The sequence below is a fragment of the Amia ocellicauda genome, chromosome 21, assembly GCF_036373705.1.
Source record: "Amia ocellicauda isolate fAmiCal2 chromosome 21, fAmiCal2.hap1, whole genome shotgun sequence".
NCBI lineage: Eukaryota > Metazoa > Chordata > Actinopteri > Amiiformes > Amiidae > Amia > Amia ocellicauda.
This window is the reverse complement of record NC_089870.1, coordinates 3923174-3948184: the sequence shown is the minus strand read 5'-3', so window position 1 is coordinate 3948184 and position 25011 is coordinate 3923174. Positions and strand designations below refer to the sequence as shown.

General features: G+C 41.7%; 1 protein-coding gene across 1 annotated transcript; it reads left to right on the top strand.

Annotated features, from left to right (window-relative positions):
* The first annotated feature begins 187 nt into the window (after window positions 1-187).
* Window positions 188-11279, top strand: golga5 (golgin A5). Its single transcript, XM_066694334.1, has 13 exons — window positions 188-399; window positions 1327-1932; window positions 2821-3039; window positions 3576-3795; window positions 3976-4099; window positions 4311-4514; window positions 4920-5090; window positions 7198-7326; window positions 7775-7873; window positions 8067-8292; window positions 8523-8628; window positions 9162-9225; window positions 10735-11279. The coding sequence occupies exons 2-13, from the start codon at window positions 1338-1340 to the stop codon at window positions 10813-10815; spliced, it is 2238 nt and encodes a 745-aa protein (XP_066550431.1). The 5' UTR covers window positions 188-399; window positions 1327-1337; the 3' UTR covers window positions 10816-11279.
* Window positions 11280-25011: the final 13732 nt, after the last annotated feature.

Below are 25011 nucleotides of genomic sequence, written 5' to 3'. Positions count from 1 at the left end.
AGCTGTGCTCTTTACTTTTTCCAATACAGTTTCCAAGGCTAGTTATTTATTCTATACCGCAAACCTTGAATATAGTTAAATATTAGCAACGTCTCGTTAGCGACCCCTACCGCAGATACTGACGCTTCACCCTCTGCCCAGAGTTCATTTCAGTCAGGCGGCGCGGAGGGCACTCTGTTTTGGGTCCTTGCGCAGTAGTTCCTGGTCCACGTCTCCAGGATCCTCTGGGATCGCGATGATGGAGGAGGGCTGATGACAGCAGCGGATGAGCGAGTCGTACCAAGACCAAAAACCCTCCAACTGCTGGAAATCAGTGACTGTCACCGCTGCGTCTTTGCTGCTGGTGATACAAAGAAACCGTTATAGCTCCTGTACCGATTCGGATCCGTGTCGTAACAGGTAAGAGTAGAGGGCGCATTGGCGACAAGGCCCGTAGCAAGTCCACGGAGGAGACCTGCAGGGGATTCCTCTGCCGATGGCTTTCTCTTTATTTATTTTTCTTTCGGGAACTGCAGTTATAAACGCACTACTGGATTTAAAAAAAGACTGATTAAAAATATATAAAAACTTTAGAAAACTGTAGAAACACGTTATGATCATGCCTTCATCAATAGGAAGCCACAATGTTTTCTATTACTGTTACTATGAACTTTTCCCATTTAGGACAATTTCGCACCTGTCGATGCCTTAGCTTGTTTTAATCTCCTAACTGTAAAGGAGTTTTACACATTGTAACCCAAAGCCAGATGGAGCTGTTTTATAAGCGGGTCAATGTTTACATTGCAATCTCCATATGATAAAAGCTTACTGTCAGTGTTGTTAGGTTAAACGAGATACCAGAGAAATACACAATTGCAGACATTTTTTGTAGTAAGTTAATAATAATAAATAATCATAAAACATTAACCTCAGGCAAGTGGTCATCCAGGGTTGTTGTAGCATATTCTATGGCAGAGGCCCCAGTCCTGGGGGGCTGCTCCAGCCACAGCTCTTGGCTCCTTAATTGGTCTAATTAAACAATTAACTGGATGAATTTAACACTTCTATTCAGAATGTTCTGTGGGTTCAATGTTTTGAGTAATCAACAAATTGTAAAATCTCGGCTATAAAAATAAAATTTGAAAGCTTTAGATAAGCCTGCTTGAGTAAATCATGACATTAAGTAATTGGGAGCTCCTGGAACAAAAACCAGCAGACACTGTGGCCCCCAGCACTGGAGTCTGACACTCCTGTTCTATGGAGTTTATTACCAGGTTGGTATGCAGCGGTCTGGATTATTAATTTAACTATGTGAATATGTCTGTCTGTCTGTCTGTCTGTCTGTAGAAGAGTCCAGAATGTCTTGGTTTACTGAACTTGCGGGGAAGGCTGAGGACTTCCTGAACAAAGTGGACCAGGGGGCAGCCACAGCTCTGAGCAAGCAGCAGCAGCTTCTACAACTGCAGCAGCAGCAGCAGCAACAGGGCAGGGGAACAAACTCCTACAACCCCGAGGACTCTTATTCCGATTACACCTCCGCTTACCAAAAGCAGGATGCCCACCTCCCTCCTCCTGCTGAGGCCCCCAGCTTCATATCAGCAGTGGCGGGCAATATCAAAAAGCAGAAGGCAACTCTCTTAGCAGGGACTGCCAATGTGTCTGGGGCACCAAGGACCTCTGCAAGCACCCATACCCCCACCAACACTGATGGAGGCTCCTCCAGGCCTTCCTCTCAATTTGTGCGGCCTAAAAAGACAGAGCCCGACGACGACCTGCTGTTTGATTTCCTCAACAGCACGGACAAGTCCTTGAATGGGAAGCTGGACGCCAAAAAGGACAAGCCCTGCTCCTCTTCTCAGGGCCTGTCTCGGACTTCAAGCCTGGGCTCCATCTCCATCAGCACCCAGAGCGTCAAGACCTCAGAGGAAGGTTCCAGCAAAGACCCGGGCCAAGGTAATGGAGAGGAGGGGAGGGGGTTCAGCAATTGAAATGAAAGGATGGTCACTATAAAACCTTCCTGGTATCTCGCAGTATATCAGTAGATTACATTTTCATGTCAGTATTTGACTAGCCTTTCTCTTAAACATTTTCTGTGATTTCGTGGACCAACATTTATTGGAGAAAACGGTGAAACACTAAGGAATATAAAGCTATAAGAAGAGTGCCACTGTTTATATTTGTATATAATAATAATAATTGCAATAATTTTAATAATTGGAAGTGTAACCGAGCATTGCATTTTGTCTTTTTTGTAATAACCTTTGCAAAGGCCAGAGGATCTGTGAAAACAGCCTGAACTGGCTTAATTTTGCAATAGTGCTTCTCTTTGTATGTGCTCTTTGTTGGCATTTTAGCCTGATTGCTTACTCACCCACAGTTATGAATCCATGGAAACCTTTTTAATTCTGTGAGTCAAAAGAATTTGAATTCTTCATTTCGTTAGCATAGCACAATTGCTAGGAGCAAATGGTCGAAAAACGCTGACTCTCAAAAGCTGGCTAGATCTTTTAAATACTTAAAAGCTGGGACGTTAGTCATTTGTAGTCTTACATTACTATAAATAGTAAATAAGCAGCTCAATAACTTTGTTAATTTACTGGTAATTGTGAGAAATTAGTTTCCACATACTTCCTTATTTACAGACTATTTTTGGTTCTGCCTGTGCTCTCTGTGTTTTCATTTGCGCACAGCGAGCGTATACTTCAGTCGACCTCGTCACAGCTGATGAAATGCATAGTTTGGCGAGATACTTCTAAAAGAAAAATGTTTTACTTTAGATTTTATATAGACTAGTTTTTTAAGTTAAGCCCCTGGCTCTCATACTGTGCTATTTCTTCCCAGACACCCCTGAGAGCTCTGACTCAGGCCTGGCAGTGCCCCAGGAACCAGCTAAAGAGGAGCCGCTCGCCCCGGAAATCACAGCTCCTCCTGTGAAAGATGATGGGCAGAGCCAGGTGCTGTCCAGCCTGCGTCTGGAGAACCAGCTGCTCCGCACCGAAGTGTCCTCTCTCAACCAGGAAATGGCTGTGCTCATCCAGAGATCCAAGGATACGCAGGAAGGTAGGAGAGTGCAAGGCGTGCCAATCTTTAGTCCATTGAAGGCCCTGAACAGGCTGATGGCATCTGATCTAGTGCTTCATTGTGCAATATTGTTGGCAATTTATATACAATCCTAAAACATTAATTAAAGTAAACATTAATTTGTATTCTATTGTAACAATTGAAGGCTTCAGAAATCAGGGCCTTGTCTTTCTTCTTTCAATTAATACATCTTGTTAGCCTACTTATTTGCCCAAAGGTAATGCCTACAAAGAGCTTAAGAAGCACAAAGATCTAAGGGATTCAAGCTCACTTTCATGGTCTAAATAGATCACGTTTTTACTGCAAAAATATAGTGAGGTTTGCAGGTAGATTTAGTCCAGGCCCTAGTTGGCCATGCGACTGCCCAGACACACAAGAAAGAGTGTGAATAAAATTGTGACCGGATTCCCATCACTGTGATTATTGCGTGAGCTGCAGTTATTTCTAGAGTGTTTTCGATGGGGTGATGTGTGCGTTTCTCCCCTGAGAGACCATTGTATCTTTTTCCCCCCCAGAACTGAACAAGGCCCGGGCCAGGGTGGAGAAGTGGAACGCTGATCAGTCACGCACAGACCGTACCGTAAGGGAGCTCCGGTCGCAGGTGGACGACCTCACGGAGAGTGCTTCCGCCAAGGACGCGCAGCTGGCAGTGCTCAAAGTGCGACTGGACGAAGCTGACCAACTGCTCAAAGGGCGAACTGAAGCCCTGGAGAAAGTACAGAGTGACCGCTCCAGGTGAGAGGTGTGGTGTTTAGGCTTTCAGGAATAGGCCCGTCTTCTATAAAGTCTAGTGCTTTAAGTGAATATGTATATTAAGTTCCATATGGAGATATTTGGAGTGCATTGTAGACTCTGTAGCCCAACACTAAAGTTCAACCACCCTTTTTCTGTTCTTCTGTTCCTCTGTTCCTCAAGGATCCTCCAAGACCACAATGAGGGGAGCAGCCTACATAACCAGGCCCTGGAGACCTTGCAGGAGAGAGTTCTGGAGACCGAAGCGGCTCTGAAGAGGGAGCAGGAAAGCTATCGCCAGATGCAGGTTTGAGCTCTTACTCGATGACCATTCTTGTATTACATACAGCGCACTAACACTTATGTTACCTTATGTGGGTGACACCACGTTCCTGATCAAGCGTATGAGCCATTCTTGTAGGTTTGAGTTCCTTGTTCGTGAAGAGCCTGAAATACAGATCTGGGCATCCACAGGGTTGTAGTCACGGCTGTACTGTCCCTCTCCTGTTGTTCCTCAGAGCGAGTTTGCTGCCCGAATGGGGAAGGTGGAGGGGGAGCGGCAGGTCCTGTCCGAGTCCCTGATCGCAGCTGAGAGGAAGAGCGTGGAGGACAAGAGGAGGCTGGAGGAGTCCCAGCAGCAGGCCAAAGTAGCTAAAGCAGCAGCAGAGATGGCCAAGCAGGAGCTGGTGGACTACAAACAGAAGGCCTCTCGAATCCTGCAGGTCAGTGCAGCCCAAAAGGCTTTTTGTTGGGACTAGGAGTGTGAATTTAGATTGGGCAAATTTGATAAGCTTTTCCCTTGGCAGTATGTGTTAATAGAACTGTACTTCAGTAGACAGGACCTCAGTTTAAACTCTCATGTCACGCACTGGCCATACAAGGCCACATTCACAGCATCCAAGTTTTCCTACGATTTTTCACCAAGTGTTGAGTTTCCTAGACTCTGATTGCCTGAGACCTGAGACTCAGGGTTGGTAAACCAGCAGGCAAGTCTAGTTTATATACAACATGGACTTCAGCCTTCCAGCGAAGAATTAGTGGCAGACTCTGGTCTGACTGACCGTATGTAGCCGTGCTGTGATTGACTTGCCATGCTGGGCAGTGAGATGCTGTGCTGTGTGTCAAAGTCCAAGGAGAAGCTGATCAGCAGTCTGAAAGAGGGCTCAGGCCTGGATGGGCTGGACGGCCACAGCCCCGGTGCCGTGGAGCTGGAGGAGCTGCGGCACGAGAGGGACCTGCAGAGGGAGGACAACCAGAGACTGCTGGGCCAGCTGCAGCAGCTCCGCTCTGAGATACAGGTTAACTTGTTTGTTCACCTTGATTCGGTTTCTGTAGTCTGATTACTCATTATGAAATGTTTAACTCTCCACTTCTGGGCACAATGATGAAGGTTAAGAGCGATGCTTCCCTGCAGGTGACTGAGCTCCTGAATGTAACATCAGTCACCATGGGGATACCTGTATTAGTATTTACTCGGTCATAAAGAAATTCTTAACAATTAACATAATGCTTTCTGATATTATATAAGAGTTGTATCTTTTTATTTGGGACAATGTAAAACTTGTATGATTGGTGTAGCATATGGAACCAGAATTCTAGTGAAACACACACAAAGATATATTTGTGCATATGTGTGTGTGTGTGTGTGTGTGTGTGTGTGTGTGTGTCATACACTCACCTAAAGGATTATTAGGAACACCTGTTCAATTTGTCATTAATGCAATTATCTAACCAACCAATCACATGGCAGTTGCTTCAATGCATTTAGGGGTGTTGTCCTGGTCAAGACAATCTCCTAAACTCCAAACTGAATGTCTGAATGGGAAAGAAAGGTGATTTAAGCAATTTTGAGCGTGGCATGGTTGTTGGTGCCACACGGGCCGGTCTGAGTATTTCACAATCTGCTCAGTTACTGGGATTTTCACGCACAACCATTTCTAGGGTTTACAAAGAATGGTGTGAAAAGGGAAAAACATCCAGTATGCGGCAGTCCTGTGGGCGAAAATGCCTTGTTGATCCTAGAGGTCAGAGGAGAATGGGCCGACTGATTCAAGCTGATAGAAGAGCAACTTTGACTGAAATAACCACTCATTACAACCGAGGTATGCAGCAAAGCATTTGTGAAGCCACAACATGTACAACCTTGAGGCGGATGGGCTACAACAGCAGAAGACCCCACCGGGTACCACTCATCTCCACTACAAATAGGAAAAAGAGGCTACAATTTGCACAAGCTCACCAAAATTGGACGGTTGAAGACTGGAAAAATGTTGCCTGGTCTGATGAGTCTCGATTTCTGTTGAGACATTCAGATGGTAGAGTCAGAATTTGGCGTAAACAGAATGAGAACATGGATCCATCATGCCTTGTTACCACTGTGCAGGCTGGTGGTGGTGGTGTAATGGTGTGGGGGATGTTTTCTTGGCACACTTTAGGCCCCTTAATGCCAATTGGGCATAGTTTAAATGCCACGGCCTACCTGAGCATTGTTTCTGACCATGTCCATCCCTTTATGACCACCATGTACCCATCCTCTGATGGCTACTTCCAGCAGGATAATGCACCATGTCACAAAGGTCGAATCATTTCAAATTGGTTTCTTGAACATGACAATGAGTTCACTGTACTAAACTGGCCCCCACAGTCACCAGATCTCAACCCAATAGAGCATCTTTGGGATGTGGTGGAACGGGAGCTTCGTGCCCTGGATGTGCATCCTACAAATCTCCATCAACTGCAAGATGCTATCCTATCAATTTGGGCCAACATTTCTAAAGAATGCTTTCAGCACCTTGTTGAATTAATGCCACGTAGAATTAAGGCAGTTCTGAAGGTGAAAGGGGGTCAAACACAGTATTAGTATGGTGTTCCTAATAATCCTTTAGGTGAGTGTATATAAATATACATGCATGTATACTATGAGGGGCCCAAGTGCAAACTGTGGATTGACAAAGGGTTCCAATGATTTTACACCTAGATTACACATAGTGCAAGTACAATGAAATACAATAAATAGTACAGTAGGTGGCAGAAATGGAGAGTGTAGACCTACTACCTAATACCTAAGCTGGAAAGGCTACATTTCTATGTTTAAAGTGAAAGACACTCCCAGTGCAATTTAGGTGTGTTGCAGGCTAGAATTCAGGGCAAAAAAAAAAAAAAAAAATCTGTGTGTTGTGTTTTTGTATAGGGTAGCTTTTCCAGATGAAATACTGTATTTCTAAATAACTGGTAGTGTGCTTATCTGCCATCAAAAATGGAAAAAATATGACAATGGGAAAGATAACATTCCATCTGACAAGTGTAACTGTTCTTACCTTGTTTAAGGATCCCTTTCTCGAGGCCATTTATGACATTAAACGGTGGAGTTTGGTTTTCAAGCTTGTTTTCCTCCACAAATCACAGGACCTGGAGAGTCAGCAGCTGGCAGAGTCCGAGTCGGCCCGGGAGCAACTGCAGGAGCTCCAGGAGCAGCTCGGCGCCCTGAGCAGGGCCAAACAGGAAGTGGAGGCCGAGCTGGAGAGACAGAAACAGGTTGGCAAAGATCCCGCCGTGAAACACCTGAAGTGAACACTATGAATAGACTTGTTTTCTGAAACCCAGGTAAGCAGACCGCACCCTTTCAAGGTCCTTTTTATTCATGAATTTTGGCAGTTTTAATAGAATAATATTTTGACCTATTGGTCCAATGAAATGTTTTTTCTTGTTACAAAAAGCAGACATAAAGGACTGAAAGAGCTGTGTGCAGTCTGCTTAACTGTGATGTGTGTGATGTTTTGACAGTGCCCACGATCATTATTTTCAAAGAGCATCTGCAGAGTATATTTTGACTGATGTCATTTGTATCGAAATGCGATTGAAAACAAAATCAGTGGGAGAAAACCCGAGGCCTGCATGCATAGTCCTTTAAAGCAAGAGTCAACAGTTGAATTTGGTATTGATGTCGATTTTATGAAAAAAAATAGTTTTTGTGCTTTTATAGGAGCTTCAGTACATGGAGGAAGAACTGCACCGAACTAAAAACACTCTCCAGAGCAGGATCAAAGACCGAGAGGAAGAAATTCAAAAGCTGCGGAATCAGGTTAGGAACGTCATGTGTTTTTTATTCATTGTACTTACACTGCTGCGGTTTCAATGTTTTTTCTGTTATAAATTCTGGCCGAGACACAAACTTGTGTTGTTCAAGTTGGTTCTGATGTGTACAAGATAAGGCTCCCCACGATCACCAAATAATCTGGAATCTTGCACCCCTGCCATCTTCCCCCGCCTTCCAGCTCACCAACAAGACACTGAGCTCCAGCAGCCAGGCGGAGCTGGAGAACCGGCTGCACCAGCTCACCGAGACCCTGATCCAGAAGCAGACCGTGCTGGAGGCCCTCGGCACGGAGAAGAGCTCTCTGGTCTTTCAGCTCGAACGGCTGGAGCAGCAGCTGAAGAGCGTGCAGGGCAGCGCGGGCAACGGCCCCACCATCAACATGGCAGGCATGGAGGGGAACGACGGTAAGACCACTCCTGCCACCCCTCGGTGTTCACCTGCCGCACCCCACCCATGTATAAGCCACCAACCTCACCAGCTACCCACCAGTCACTTGGGGCGATGTTGTATTGGCTGCTGGTGCCCACCCACACATCCTGCAAACCCTGTTCTAACAATTACTACTCAAAAAAATGTATGGAAAAACATAACATTGTGACATTTGTGTGCGTTTTGTTCCTCGTTTCTCTTGAAGGTGCTCGATTGAGGACTGTGCCCATCCTTTTCAGCGACACAGAAAGCCCAGCCGCAGGGATGTATGGGAAAGTTCGCAATGCAGCAAGTACTATAGACAGATTTAGGTAAACCGCATATATTGTTTTTTGAAGCTTAAATGGTGCTTGATCGTGAGGAAACAAAATACATGATTAGTGTACTGTTTGCTGTATTACCGTTTGAGTAATGTTATAGTTAGGTTAAACTGTTGATAAATGTTTTCATGCATTATAAAGAGTACAAATGATAGAAGGCCAATCAGTTAATCTAGTTCATCGGTTTGCTTCCTGATTTTATTTTCTATCCTAAAAATGCCTAATTTAATTCTCCATCTGGTCCTTTTAGTATTATCATTTTTTAATACCTGCATCAAATTGTAATCTAGAGAGATTTTCTCAGTTGCTCATTTTTAAATAATCTCAAGAGTATCGGTGTCTTTCTTATGCAACGTGGTGAACATCATTTTCTACAATAGCCTGCATGGAAGGAAACCCAAATTTGCAGTTTCTAGATATTTTACCTTTTTTTATTTATTGAGGCCTGTATTTTCTATTAAGGGTCATGCTGTTGCGAACCAACCTGTTGCATCTGTGTTTACGGATTCTCTTTGTTATTCCAGCATTCGGTTAGGGATATTCCTCCGACGTTACCCAATCGCAAGAGTGTTTGTAATTATATACATGGTGAGTGTTTTACCTCCAATCTCAATTAGAAAAATGTCAGTCCCCAATGTATTTCTTTACTGTCTTCCACATTGTGAAAAGACTGCATCAAGCAACTTACACTGAGGGGAAAAAAGTATTTGATCCCCTGCTGATTTTGTACGTTTGCCCACTGACAAAGAAATGATCAGTCTATAATTTTAATGGTAGGTGTATTTTAACAGTGAGAGACAGAATAACAACAAACAAATCCAGAAAAACGCATTTCAAAAAAGTTATAAATTGATTTGCATGTTAATGAAGGAAATAAGTATTTGACCCCTTCGACTTAGTACTTGGTGGCAAAACGCTTGTTGGCAATCACAGAGGTCAGACGTTTCTTGTAGTTGGCCACCAGGTTTGCACACATCTCAGGAGGGATTTTGTCCCACTCCTCTTTGCAGATCCTCTCCAAGTCATTAAGGTTTCGAGGCTGACGTTTGGCAACTCGAACCTTCGGCTCCCTCCACAGATTTTCTATGGGATTAAGGTCTGGAGACTGGCTAGGCCACTCCAGGACCTTAATGTGCTTCTTCTTGAGCCACTCCTTTGTTGCCTTGGCTGTGTGTTTTGGGTCATTGTCATGCTGGAATACCCATCCACGACCCATTTTCAATGCCCTGGCTGAGGGAAGGAGGTTCTCACCCAAGATTTGACGGTACATGGCCCTGTCAATCGTCCCTTTGATGCGGTGCAGTTGTCCTGTCCCCTTAGCAGAAAAACACCCCCAAAGCATAATGTTTCCACCTCCATGTTTGACGGTGGGGATGGTGTTCTTGGGGTCATTCCTCCTCCTCCAAACACGAGTTGAGTTGATGCCAAAAAGCTCAATTTTGGTCTCATCTGACCACAACACTTTCACCCAGTTCTCCTCTGAATCATTCAGATGTTCATTGGCAAACTTCAGACGGGCCTGTACATGTGCTTTCTTGAGCAGGGGGACCTTGCGGGCGCTGCAGGATTTCAGTCCTTCACGGCGTAGTGTGTTACCAATTGTTTTCTTGGTGACTATGGTCCCAGCTGCCTTGAGATCATTAACAAGATCCTCCCGTGTAGTTCTGGGCTGATTCCTCACCGTTCTCATGATCATTGAAACTCCACAAGGTGAGATCTTGCATGGAGCCCCAGACCGAGGGATAGGGGATCAAATACTTATTTCCCTCATTAACATGCAAATCAATTTATAACTTTTTTGAAATGCGTTTTTCTGGATTTTTTTGTTGTTATTCTGTCTCACACTGTTAAAATACACCTACCATTAAAATTATAGACTGATCATTTCTTTGTCAGTGGGCAAACGTACAAAATCAGCAGGGGATCAAATACTTTTTTCCCTCACTGTACATAAGAAGAGTTACGACCTCTGTTAATAATAATCGATAATTAAATCAATACAGCAATCTACTCTTGCCTCCAGTGTGGGAAAGGTAGATTTTGACTCCACAGTACCATCCTTGTCGCTTCTAAAATGGTTTTGTTTTTGTGTTTTAGGCCCTTCTGCACCTCTGGGTAATGATTGTACTCCTAACATACACGCCGGAAATGCACCACGACCACCCAGGTGGAAGATAGAAGGTTGTGTCTAATGGACATTTATTTATAAAAAAAAAATAATAAAAAAGATTTAAAAAGCTGCTTAACATCAGAATAACCTACCTTTCAAGGAGTTGGGGCCAGCGATTTGCACACAACATAATGGGCAATGGATTTTGGTGTTTCTGATGACCTTTCCCCTCGCCCTGTCTGATAATCTTCCAAAGCTCTCTGTAAAATGAAAGCAGTTCTGCATGGCATTTTACAACACTAAACTGAACTACAGCTCTCACTGGGATATTGCAGGAATGGAAAGTTCTGGAACGTGATCAGGGAAAATAACCTTAAATATAAAGATATGAAGACTGGGTTTTATTTTTTATTTTTCATCTTTTATTACTTCAGCTGTCTTTTCCTTTTCTCTTTTTTTCTTTTCTTGTATATATAGAGATGGTGTTTCTTAACCCTATAAAAATACTTTTAATAAAAGTTGCTGCAGTGGACATTTTGAGTGTACTTCAAATACTTTTTGTTCTAATACTGGCCAGAGAAGCATTTTAATTCTGACTTACGCTATCTCTGGTGATTAGGTAGACACATTTAGCACAACAAATTGCCAGGTGAGAATACAAACTACTTTGTATATGATTATGATCTGCTTTGTGCATGATCACTAATCTGACATGTAACTCCTAATGTAACGTGTCGACACACACACGGAATCGTGTATGGGTTGTCATGCTTTTGTTTTAGAAGTAGGGCCCTTTGTTGAAATGGCAAATGGCAAATACACAGGGCTTGATTTATAACATCTGCCAGTCATCTTCAGTGCAGCCCAGCTACCAAGATTATCATTTCCTTATGCCTTAATAGAGACTTTAAACACAGTATCAGTGACTAGGTGGCTTATTGAGCTTCCTCTCGGCAATGAGAAGTGTGCGTTTGCAAGAACAATGGCACAATAATACAATTTCTGTCAGGAAACCAAATTTGCAAGTTTATGTACTTCTTAAAAGTAATTATAAAAACCCATTAGACTACTTTTTAAAATAAATGTGTTATGTGAAAATGGTGAAAGGGAGAATCTGAAATTCACTTGATCCCTTTTTAAAATATATTTATTTAGTTTTTGTTGTTTGGAAGTCACAAATGCAAATAAAGATATAAATGAAAAAGTAATTGCATCCAAATGCAGGCTCTGCTAGCTCTAGTACTCCGTGAGTTTAGTTTTTTTTTTTTTTGTGAACAATGTCTCCTGCATATGAAGAGGTTTAACTAAATCCTTTAGCTCAACAGCAGTGTCCCTGCTTGTCATTGTTTAGGTTCTACCCCCCCCCCTTGTGGAAAATAAAGTTAAATGAAAAAATGACAGAACCACCTCTTTTTCGAAAACACTGCTTATGAGTATCAGAAATGGCCCAGGATGAATGTAGTTTAGCATTTAGTTGGTTGACATTTTAAATGGTATCAAGGTCTATTCACATCATAAAGCTCTGTACTCTAACCTGTTAAGATTTGGATTGTATTTTGTCCATAAGAAAATGGACCTCCACATTACAGCAGTCACTTTAGAGCAGTAAGGGACTGCTGGAGTCTACATAAGACAAGGTTGCCTTCAAGTCATGGATTTTGTATTTGTAACTGGCAGGGGAATCAAGTGGATTTAAACCTGAAACAGTCCTCATCACTATTACCACAAATGGTGAGAGTGTTGATAGCGTGGACCATAACTTCCCCATGCCTAAATCCGAAGCCTCCCATGAACTCCTTCTGGAATGGCAGTGTTCAACTTTGGAAAACAAATCTGAAGCCATTGGATAAGCCAATCACATTCACTGATAACAACAACAAATAGTGGTTCTTAATTATCATTTTCATCCACCAAAGGTTAACCGAGCAGTAATTCTTTTAAACATTATTTAAAAAAACAACTCCAAATTAGTACCATTTCACTGCACCATTTGTAATGTATTCCCTCAACGTCAGAATGTAAAACTGAGACATGCAGACTGATTATTTCTCCCTTTTTTTTTTTTTTTTACTATTTGAGGAACAAATACCAACCACTTAATCTACATTTTACAAATTATATTGGAATATTAGACTTGGATGTTACACTAGTCTATACGACAAGCTGTATTGCATTATTGCTGAATACATTAATAAAAAGTCATCCCTGCAGACAATCAACACATTCTATCCCAACCCAATGTGTAAGACATCAGTGTTGAAGTGTATGATCTACTGCTTCAGACTCTCACACTTCATCAAAAGACACATTTTAAAGTATTCTTCGGACTCGAGTCTGATCAGACCATTCAAAGGGTCTGCCTGATTCTCCAGCACCCCACATGGATAGAATACCATGCCATGCAACTCAATTCAGTGTTTTGTTCTTGTTTTTTTCATAAGCTCCATGATCCAGAGATAATATTGTAGTTGGCTTTTTAGTTGTCTGCATTTTCCTGCAGTCAAAGTAAATTATCTACTTACATCTGGAATATTGTGTACAGTTCTGGGCTCCACACTACAAGAAAGATATCGCTACTCTAGAGGCAGTTCAGAGGAGAGCAACCCAACTTATTCCAGGTCTGAAGGGAATGTCCTACTGAGAGACTGAGGGAACTGAACCTTTTCACCCTGGAACAGAGGAGACTTGATTCAAGTCTTCAAAATCATGAAAGACATTGACCACATCAAACCAGAGGAGCTTTTCCAGATCAGCAGGGACACACGGACCCGGGGACACAAATGGAAATTGGGCTTCAAGGCATTCAAGACAGAAAACAGGAGACACTTCTTCACACAGAGTCGTCACAATCTGAACAAACTCCTCAGCAATGTGGTTGAAGCTGAAAGTTTGGGAACATTTAAAGTTTGACTGGATAGGATCCTTTGATCACTTAGTTATTAATGGACACCAAACAAGCACAATGGGTCGAATGGCCTCCTCTCCTTTGTAAACTTTCTTACCATTCTTATGTCTGTGTGTCCCTGCTAATCTGGAAAAGCTCCTCTGGTTTGATGTAGTCGATGCCTTTCATGATTTTGGGTGAAAAGGTTCAGTTCCCTCAGTCTCTCAGTAGGACATTCCCTTCAGACCTGGAATAAGTCTGGTTGCTCTCCTCTGAACTGCTTCTAGAGCAGCGATATCTTGAAGTGTGGAGCAAAGAACTGTACACAGTATCCAGATGAGCTCTAACTAGTGCATTGTACAGTCTGAACATTACTGCCCTTGTTCTCAATTCTACACTTTTGACAATATACCCTAGCATTTTGTTAATCTTCAATGAGTCTTGGTAAATATAAATCTAAAATAAATAAAACATTTTTCAGCTGCCCCCCACCAGGCATGTGAGTGGTTGTGCTCCTTTTTGGGGAGAGATAGCTTTCCTGGTGGGCTACCTGACTGATCTGGGAAGTAGTATGCTTTTCCTGTAAAGTGGTGTGTGTTTTGTATGTATTTATTTGTAAATGCATAGCTTGAATAACTATAAAGACATTTAATACATCACATTCTATTAGGAAGTTAAGAATGTGTTGGTTAGAGAAATGAGCTACAGGCACACAATACATTATTATTCTGACCATATAAATAACAGGAGGCCTGTAGAGTCCATAAGAGAGACCCAAAATTAAGGCATTTTCCCATTTGCATTGGAGAGGGGGACACCCAGATTCAAACCCCCTAAAACTGTGAAAAAGTAATTTAATTCACAAATAAATATCACGCTAATATGTTGATTCTCTACTGCCCCAGGGTTAATTGTTAACCATTTTGAGCATTTTTTTGACTTTTTAAAATGTACCCCATAGCCTCCCATTCAAAATGAAGATTGTGCCATTTCTTAGCTTTTTCAACATCTGAAAATGGTGAAAAAGCTACAATCCAAGCATGGGGGCCACTTATAGGATGATTCTCTACTTCCCCATCGGGAATGTGAACCTTTCTGAGCATGTTTGAAAATGTCCTGTAATGGGAATTGTAATTTTGGGATTGAGTAGAGTAAGGGTTAGGGTTTAAGGTTAGATATTTTTTTCCCAAAATCATGAAAATGAGAGAAGTGCATCAGAAGTGAGACCACTTCTCTAATTTTCACGAAACTTAGAATTCAGTGTTTAAAGGTATTTGGTAGTTTTATCCAATTGCATGGAGGTGTATCCTGGCAGATGCACCAGTGTGACAAGGACTGCTCTAGTACACTTCAGATTCTATCCCATGTAGCATCTCCAACAGTATTCAAGTAACTTTTTGTATTCCTTGTTCCTGTCACCCCATCCTTGTGACCAAATCATTAGTCATTACAGCGCAATTCCATAACATGCCTGTATACAGTGCACATCAACTGTGCAACACACAAGCGCTTAACAGATCATGCAGACCCCCACCCACCCACCCCGAATATCCACTATTCATATTCTATTGGGGGGGAACAATCAAAACATAGGTCCTGTTTATAATGTCAAAGGAGTATTAAAAAGGACATCCAATTATATTTGGAGATGTTGCTTAATGGTCAGAGCAATGAGCTACAGGCACACAATACATTATACATTTGACCCTATAAATAACAGGGCCTGTCGTGTCCACAAGAGTGCAAATGAGGCCTTTTCACATCTTCCTTCCATCTGCATTGCATTGAAATGGGGGACCCAGAAAAACTATTAGAATACTCACTGCCTCCTCCTCTGGGACCAGGGAAATGGTTGCCACTTGCTCTGTCGACATCATGTGCTTCACGCTGATCACAACATGTGTGCCACTGTTACTGGAAACCCATCACGTGAACACCACTCTTGAACCTGTGATTGTAAGAATCGAGAAACCCATTCTGACAAGGAATGAAAGCATATTTCACAACTGTAAAATGAATAACCATCGAGTTAACTTACTGTCAGGTTCTTCACGATGCCAGTACGTTGCACGTAGATCTGTATACAGTTCATCTGGTGTGAGCGGGTAGGTGGCTGGATCTGGCAGGTTTTTCTGTAACTTTTGGTAGGTTGAGTCCTCTTGTAGTTGTAAGAAGTCGGCTGGGAAGTCATCGTGGTATAGTTGGGCTACGATGTGTGTGGATAGGTTAACATCTTGGCTGGCTTTGCCTGTCTTCGTGTGATGACTTGGACTGTGGTGGGCTCTTCTGGTTGAAATTCCCATAACTGTCCAGTCAGTGCTCCATCCTTGGCGAATTGATCAACCAAGTCGTTGCCCTTTTTGTCCATCACCTCTTTCTTGGAGTGGACTTCCAACGTTTTCCAGTAGGTCCTCAGATTATTGTGGTTTACTAGGTGGTCAATGGTGAGTATTGGATCAGCATTTGCCACTGGTTTACCATCAGTTTTCTTGATGTCATTCTTCTTCCAGCTAGGAAGGTAGTCGACAACTTCTTTTGGCATAATCCGAGGCGGTTGCAGATTGTGAATTCGTTAATGTTTTGTTGGATGGCTGTTTGGAAGATGAGGAGGACAGCCACTACTTCCACATACTGGCTTGAGTTTTGGCCTAATTGGAAAGTTTGGAGCATTCTGCTGGTCTCCCAGAAAAGTCCAATGCCGGCGGTTAGTTCCCCCATCTTGTGGTGGGCACTTCAGTCAATGTACACAATGTAATCCTCATGGCATGAGTGAGGATTTGGAGCTGGGGTCTCCTCAGGCCAGGGTTCATTGCCATCGGGGCTGGTTTCTGGTGCAGTCGTGGAGTTCTGCTAGGTATTGGGTGCGTTTTTATTGTTGGCAAACCTCACTTTGATGGTCTATTGTCAGTCGCCATTTCCCAGTGGGCTTCAGGACAGGCCAAATGAGAGAGTTCGGATCAGGCCCCGTTCATTTAGCTTTTCAAATTTTTTTTTGAACCGATTCGTAGGAGGGGATCTGATATGGTCTGATGTACACCGGTTTCAAAATCATGGAAAGTTTTGGCAATAGCTATTCCAATTTCAGTGTCTGCGGCAATGTAGAGCAGGGGTGGCGTTTAGGTTGTGGAGGGTGGTATAAGCAGTCTGGGACTGGAATGTCAAGAAGGTTGTGGCAGGTGAAACGAGGTAGACAGAGGAGAGGAACTTCCCTGGTTGGAAGAAAGTTGTAGGGTTTGGAAGGGTTTGACCTTTTGTGGGGATTGTTTGGTCTGATGCCAGTTGTAGCTCAGTCTGGGATTGGTGGGGGGTCTTTATGTAGTTGGGTTGGAATTTGGAACTTGATCTGGTCAACGTAGGCACCGGTACGATCCGAGGTAGAAGGGTTGATTTGAGGTTACGAACAACGGTGGCTGTATGTAGGAGTCTTTTTGTGTCCACTTGGAGCCATAAGTTGCATTTCCCTATGCTTTTGAGTGTCTTTTGAGTGGAAGAGTTTCTCACTGATAATGCTGACTTCCTGACCTAGTACGAGTGGGGGATTGGTGTCTTCAATTTTAATTGGAATGCACAAGTTTACCCCTTTAATTGTGGTGTGACACGGGCTGGGATGAGGACTGTTCCTGGGTCACTGGTGAGGAGAGAGTTTTCTTGGGAATCGGACTGGGGGTGGGTGGAGGTGTTCTTTGTGGTTCCTGTGGGGTGTGTTCAGTGGGATGAGGGTCCATGTCAAATGACGGATCTTTGAATGCTGGTTGTGGGTCTTTGGTTTTGAAGTTCAAGTGGCTGGCAGGTGCTGGTGGTAGAGTGGTGATTGCAGCAGTCCTCCATTGGGCTGGTCTGAGTACAGACCTTGTCTGTCCAGCTGGTGCTGCACATTGGTTTTCAAGGGGAATCCAGAGCTAGCAGCAGGTGGTCGATTAGTAGATTGGTCATGTCTGTACAGGAGCTGTTGTAGTTTGTGGGTAGTCCTCATCTTTCATTACTGATTCAAAAAGTTCAGGGCTTTTCCTATTCAAGGGCCCCTCTTGGGTTTGGTAGTTAGAGATGTGAGCAGGAAGTGTATGGTCAGTTATAGTGGCAAGTGGGCTTATTAACTGGTTCCTTAATTTGTCTGTCTGAATTTGTCTGTTATTTCTGTGTTTAGGCCTGTAAGGTTAGCAGTTTGATCCAGAATCATCACTTCCTTTCCTTCAATTTCATAAAGTCTTGTGCGTTAAGAAGAATGCATGTTCCTGGGTGTTGGATTGTGGGGTACTTCTTGAGGTGCCCAGGGGGTGGAGCTGTTGAGTCAGCATGGAAGGTTTTGCTTGGAGTTCAGTTTGAAGTTTGTCAATTTGAACAGTTTGATCGAGTATGGAGTCCTTTTTCCTGGGTTTTGAGTCCAGTTCTATGATTTGATTGTAATCAGAGTCCTTGAGAAGGGATTGTATCCTGGTTTGTATCCAAGGCTTGATTTAGTCCTTTACTTTCCTGTAGGATAGCACTTTACAATGTTGTGTTACTTGTACTTGTATTATTTTGATTTCCCCTATGCTCCCTTTCCCGTAGCCCTTGACTGAAACCTAACATCTTGTCCGCACTTAGCTTTTACTATCCAGGATATAAGACCTCATTTATTGTGTTCACTTGTGTAAATTGGAATTAATAAAATGTGTTATGCTTTGAATTTATTTATATTATGTAAATTGGAATTTGTAATGTTTGATGCCTTGTACTGAACTCTATTTTTGCACCTGCGATTATCTTTTGTAAATCTTCCCTGGATAAGGGCGTCTGCAAAGAAATAAATAATAATAATTTCACAGTGGGATGCATACCCAATGGCTGCAAGGTGGGTAGCCCTGGTTGCAGATCTCATTTTAGGGTTGTCAATGCAGGCTTGATCCTGTTGACAAGCTTGTAGTTGTGGGAGGGGCTCGTCCTGCCACTTGCTGATGTCTGCTGGGTCATTTGGTTCCTGTGTGGCAGCTTGAAACAGGAACTTGGTGATGGTGGAGGATGGCCTGGATATTTCCTATCCTACACTAGGTCCCTTTCTATAGCCAAATTAAAGGCTAATATGGTTGGGGGAATGGTAGGTGATGCATTTAGGAATAGTGTAGGAGAAAGGGGCTATGGGATGTCAATGGGGATGGTGAGTTAGTGTCTGAATAGATATAAGAAAGGTATTAGTCCTGTGTTGGGGTGTGGCAATTACTATTTTGGTCCTATAGGCTCATATATATATATATATATATATATATATATATATATATATATATATGAAAGGATACATATCAGATACAGCCAAAATGTTGCAATGGACAAAATGTGGAGGCCTTGCAGTGGAGGACTTGGTTGCCAAGCTTCCAGGTTTATTGGTAGAGAAGTTCTGGTCCAGATTCCTTCCTGGGATTGCACTTCGGTGTTTTCCAAACTGCCTGGGTTCTTCTCCAAACTGATAGATTCTAACCCTGGATTTTACGTCTTAGACAGATTCTAATCTTTGCCCCTCCAAATTCTGATTGGTTGGTTCTGGTGTCATACAACCCAGATGTCCTGTTGCCAGGTTGTCTGCTACCCCTCTTGCTAAAATGTGTATTGGAAAGTTGCAGCCTCCATGAGTTTCAGATAGTCACTAAATTGGTTTATCATCGATAACTTTCATAGTAGAAGTATGGCGGGGTTAGGGGGATCACATGACCCACTGAGCGAGATGGACGCTTGATTTTTAGGCTCTGCTACTCGCCAGCTATATTTTCTTATTTCCTCCACTTTACTCGCCTGTTTGTAATTTTGAACTACTCTGAAACATGGCTAACAACCAGGGGATCAAAGATTGCTCGCTTTTTACTCACTCACACAAGTCTGCCAACACTAAATTCAGTCCAAGTTTAAATCTCTTAGCTCCAGGTTTGACGCTAAATTTGAGGTGTTCGACGGTCGTCTAAATGCTATAGTGAACTCAGTTTCTACTCAGGAAAACTCGCTGATTGAGATCGTCCAGAGAATCAATGTGCTGGGAGTTCGCACTGAAGCTGCGGAAGAGAGAATCGCCGGTTTGGAATCTGTGTTGCCAGCAAACAAACTGCAGTTAAACTCTCTCAAGGACAGGGTTGCTCAGTTAGAGGAAAAACTAGATGATATTGAAAATCAGGGCAGATGCAAAAACATTTGAATCATGGGGCTGGCTGAAGGTGAGGAGGGGTCGGGCCCACTGTTTAAATATCTGCAAAACATCCTGAGATGAAATTGAGAGGGCACACAGATCCTTAGGACAGAGACTGGGAGCTAACCCGAGACCGAGAAGCATCGTAGTTCTGAGATACCTTGAAAAGGAGGCTATTCTGAATGCTTTCATAATTAAACGTGAGGTGCTACACAAGGGCTCAAGGCTGCTGTTTTTTTATGACCTGTCCGCGGAGGTGCTGCGCAAGAGGAGAGATCTGGACGCGGAGAGAAAGAAGTTCAGCGATCTTGGACTCTTCAGGGGCTTTGCCTATCCAAATAGACTTTGCATTCTGTACAAGGGGAGGATTACAGTTTTTGAAACGTCAGCCATGGCCACCAAGTTTTTAGAGAGGGAGTTGGAAAGCCGTCCTGTGGATCCTCCGGAGTGAAGCTGGTCTAGGTAAAAAGGACTTTTCTTTCATTTTCCTTAAAAAGCAGTGGAGGTAAGACAACGAGTGAGTACTGTACATTTTTGTTTTGTTGGGAAGATCTGATTTTTTTTTTCTTTCTGCAGAAGGCATAAGAATTTACATTATTGAAAGTGATGTGTATATGTGTGTGTATGTATATATATTTTTTTATCTCATTCTTCTTTTTTTCTGTTGCATTTAAAATCCACCTAAACTTTTGATTCATACTTATTACTATCATTTTCTTTTTTATTGGAAAAAGTTGCTCTAGTCACTGTTAATCCTGCCTCTATAACATTGAGCACTTTTCTTTTTATATACGAGTACACTTGCAGATGGTATACTGTTTTTTTTTCTTCTTCCTCATTTAAAATAAAAAATGTCTTATGAGGTGACTTCTTACAATGTTAGTACTGTACTCCTCTCTAACGCTGGTTGGGTGTGTCTAAATGTGGCATGCTTATGGTTGTTAATTTGACCTATTTAAGTATGCTGTTAAGTGTATTCTTGTTTACACTTGTCATGCTAGGGTTCACTGATGCAGACTTTAGTAGTTGCCAGGTAATCTGGGGACCAGGCTGGGATTTGGGGAGGGTACATGGGTTTGTTTTGATTTTTGTTTTTAAGTTTTTCTTTTCTCTACCACTGCTGATTGTTGTTTTTTCACTCTACTTTGCAGACTGCACAATTGTGACCATTATACTCTGTTTTTTATTCAATAAAAGGGGGCTTTTTATCTATTCTGCACTACAGGGTCATGAGTAAACTGAAGGTTGGCCTGGGACACCCGATAAAACGTAAATAAATTCTTACCTTTCTTGAAAAACAGAAGGTTTCTATAGCTTTATTACAAGAAAAACATCTGGATGACAATGAGCATATTAAACTGAAACGAGACTGGGTGGGGCAGGTATTCTTTTCTTCTTTTAGGTGTCACAGTAGAGGTGCTGCTATCTTAATAAATAAACATGTCCCCTTTATTTTGGAACATCAAGTTGCAGACACTGAGGGCAGATTTATTCTAATTACGGGGTCTCTTTTTGGCCAGCATATCACAATTTGTAATATTTATGCTCCAAATGAGGACTCCCCTAAATTTATGTCAGATGTGGTCACTCTGTTCAATCAGTATTGTATTGGTATGGGTTTGATGGCAGGTGACTTCAATTGTGTACTGAACCCCCATCTTGATAAATCCTCTAAAGGTCCTCATTCTAATTCTAAAGCCTCAAAGACATTGACTTCTCTGTGTAAAGAGGTTGGTCTTATAGATATTTAGAGAGAATTAAATCCTACTGTGGGGGACTACACCTTTTACTGTAACCCTCATAAATCTTACACCCGTTTGGATTATTTTTTTATCCCTCATAAATATACATATTCAATATGATCATGCTCTATGATCTTGAATCTATACTTATTTCAGATCACGCACCTGATTATTTGGACATAACTTTAGATAGTTGTATACCCCGGACAATTTATATCTAATCAAACATTTTGTGATAAAATTAGTGAGGTGATTGCCCAATATAAGACAGACAATGAGAACTCTCCTGTTTCCCCAGCTATTATGTGCGATGCTGCTAAAGCAACTATTCATGGTCATTTAATATCCTATGCCTCATCCGAAAAAAAACACAAATACAACATAGAAAAGAACTTGAAGTACAAGTGAGTCACCTGGAACAGCTGCATAAGTTAAACCCAAATGATGCAAATTGGAATATTTTGGCTGCCGCAAAAGCTAAACTTAACTTGGACCACACTAACCATACCAAAAAACTATTATTTGTTACTAAACAAAAGTTTTATGAATTTGGGAATAAACCTAACAAATTACTTTCTCATCAGCTTAAAAAATAACAGAACGAACAAATGATAAAGTCAATTAAAACCAGTGATAACAATATTACATATGACCCAACAACACATTTCTTAATTTTTATAACACACTCTATCAATCTCAATCAAATCACTCAGTGTATGACATGCAAACCTACTGCGTGTGAACTATGACGTGAAAATTGGCCCGAAGCCCGGCCCGAGGGGTGTAAATAAGTCGGGGCCCATCAGGCTCGGGCTGAAATGCAGGGCTCTAAGTTCTACAAATGTTTTTGGCCAGAACTCATGTCAATGTTTATGCCTATGTTGGGGAACTTTGTGGAGAAAGGTTCTTTGCCTGATTCTATGAAGTCTGCTGTCATCAGTCTTTTAAAAAAGAAAGATAAAGACCCACTAGAGTGCTCATCTTTTAGACCCATATTGCTTAATGTGGATTATACAATTATTGCGAAAGTTTTGGCCAGGAGATTGGAGTCACTTCTCCCAAAAGTGATTTATCCAGATCAAACTGGTTTTATTAAGGGGAGGTATGCCTCTGATAACATCCGTCGACTCTTAAATATCATTGATAATGTAAATAAACATAAAAACTCTGCATTGATTGTGTTGCTGGATGCCAAAAAGGCATTCGATAGGGTAGAATGGGGTTTCCTTTTCTTAGTACTTGAAAAATGTAATTTAGGTCCTAACTTTATAAAATGGATTAAATCAAAGTTCTCTTCACCACAGGCTCAAATACTTTCAAATGGCATTTTATCACAGAATTTCTCCCTTAGTAGAGGCACAAGACAGGGGTGCCCTTTATCCCCACTCCTTTTTGCCCTGGCAATAGAACCCCTAACGGAATCTATTAGATCTTATACTATAATTAATGGCATCTCAGTAGATGACAGCGAACACAAAATATCTCTTTATGCTGACGATATTCTCCTATATTTATCAAACCCTGAAAAATCGATCCCAGGTGTTCTTGGAGCAATTATAGTACCAGTACCAGTATAGTACTTTTTCAGGCTATAAAATTAATTTTGACAAATCGAATGCCTGCCACCTGAACTCTCCCTCTTCTGCAGACCTAAGGGTAATCTCTCCATTCCAATGGGCCCAAACACGTTTCAAGTACCATGGTATCTTTATTACCCCAATACTCAATAATGTATTTAAGAGTAACTACTCCCCCTTAATTAAGAAAATTAAAGAAGATCTAAAAACCTTGATGCATCTACCAATCTCTCTTCTGAGTCAAATGAATGTGATCAGGATGAACATTCTCCCTAAATGTAATTATTTATTCCAATGTCTGCCTTGTTATTTGCCACACTCTTTTTTAAAGAGATCAATACATTCATATCTAAATTTATTTGGAATAATAAAAAAACAAGAATTAAGTTTGCAACTTTGATTAAGCCCTCGGGGGCTGGGGGGGGTGGCCTTGCCCTACCCAGTCTCGAATTATACTATTGGTCAGCTCAGATTAGGCAGATGATGGGGTGGCTTTAAAATCATCAAGATTCTCTTTGGATACATATGGAATCTTTGGTAAGTCACACTGTCTCTCTGAGATCCCTTTTATTAACAACTGTAAGTCTTTGGGTCATGTAACAAAATCATATGTAATACATGATATAGTACTTGCTTGGAATGATTGTAGAATTTTTTTTAAATTACCACAATGTATTTCTGTCCTTCCCCTCCCTCACTCACAATCCAGATTTCCCACTTACTGTTTATAATATTGGTTTACATAATTGGTTGGATAGGGGTATTCATAGCCTACCCCCCTTGTTAAAGAAAAATACTCTCAAAACATTTGATGAAATTAGTATTGAATTCATAATACCTGATAAAGATTTCTGTAAGTATCTTAAACTTCGACATTTTACACAATCACTAACTCAAAGAAACAAATTTCGTTTACAAATTCATGACATTGAAAAACATTTACTTACTACCACCTCTATGTCAAAAATAATCTCTAAAGTCTATGTGATTACATCGAATAAGGCAACGTCCTCTTTCCTGCCCCTCAAACCACTCTGGGAGTCAGATCTCAATCACCCTATTGAGAATTCACTTTGGTAAAAAAATTGAGAAAGTTTATTCTTCTTCAATTTTGAACAATGTTAGAGAACTTAATTGATCTTACGCCAGTTCGACTCGGTAGGATGTCAGCTGAGTGTTCCCCAGTATGCCGCAGATGCAATTCTGCATTGGGTACCTATATGCATATGTTTTGGCATTGTGATAAAATTAAACCATTTTGGTGCTCTATTCATCAGGCTATACAGGATATACTCAATTTTAAATTTGACATGTCCACCCCTTTTGTATCTTTTAGGTACAGAGCCAAATTCAGTTCTAGATCCTAAATCGAGAGAAACTTCTTGACATGCTAATATTTTTTGCCAAAAAGTCCATTCTTCTATTATGGAACTCAGATACAGCCCCCTCTTTTAGACTTTGGACCTCTCAGGCATCAAATATCTTACCTTTGGAAAAACTAACATATGATCTACGCAATAAATTTGACACATTTTGGAATATATTGTCTCCCTTGTGGGATTATATTGAGAGTGGGGGGGACAAGCCTTAGTTCATGTCAATTGAATCTCCTTGTCTTCCGTGTGTGTGTGTTTTTTTTTTTTTGACAGATTGGCCTGGGGGATGGTCTGGCCATGTTCCTGGGCAGCCTCGGTCCTGTGGGTTTTGTAGGTATCTATGGATCCTTATTTGCCAAATATTTGGATGAAGTTAGTTAAAATTAATTCAGTAAGGTCTCTAGGGCTCCCCAGCACCGGGGTTGGCCTCTCCTGGTATAAGTTATAACACAGAAAATGTTTAAACTCCTTTGGTCTGTATATGATCAGCAGTGGGTTTTATAAAAAAAAAAAAAAAAAAAGTATGGCGGGGTTAGT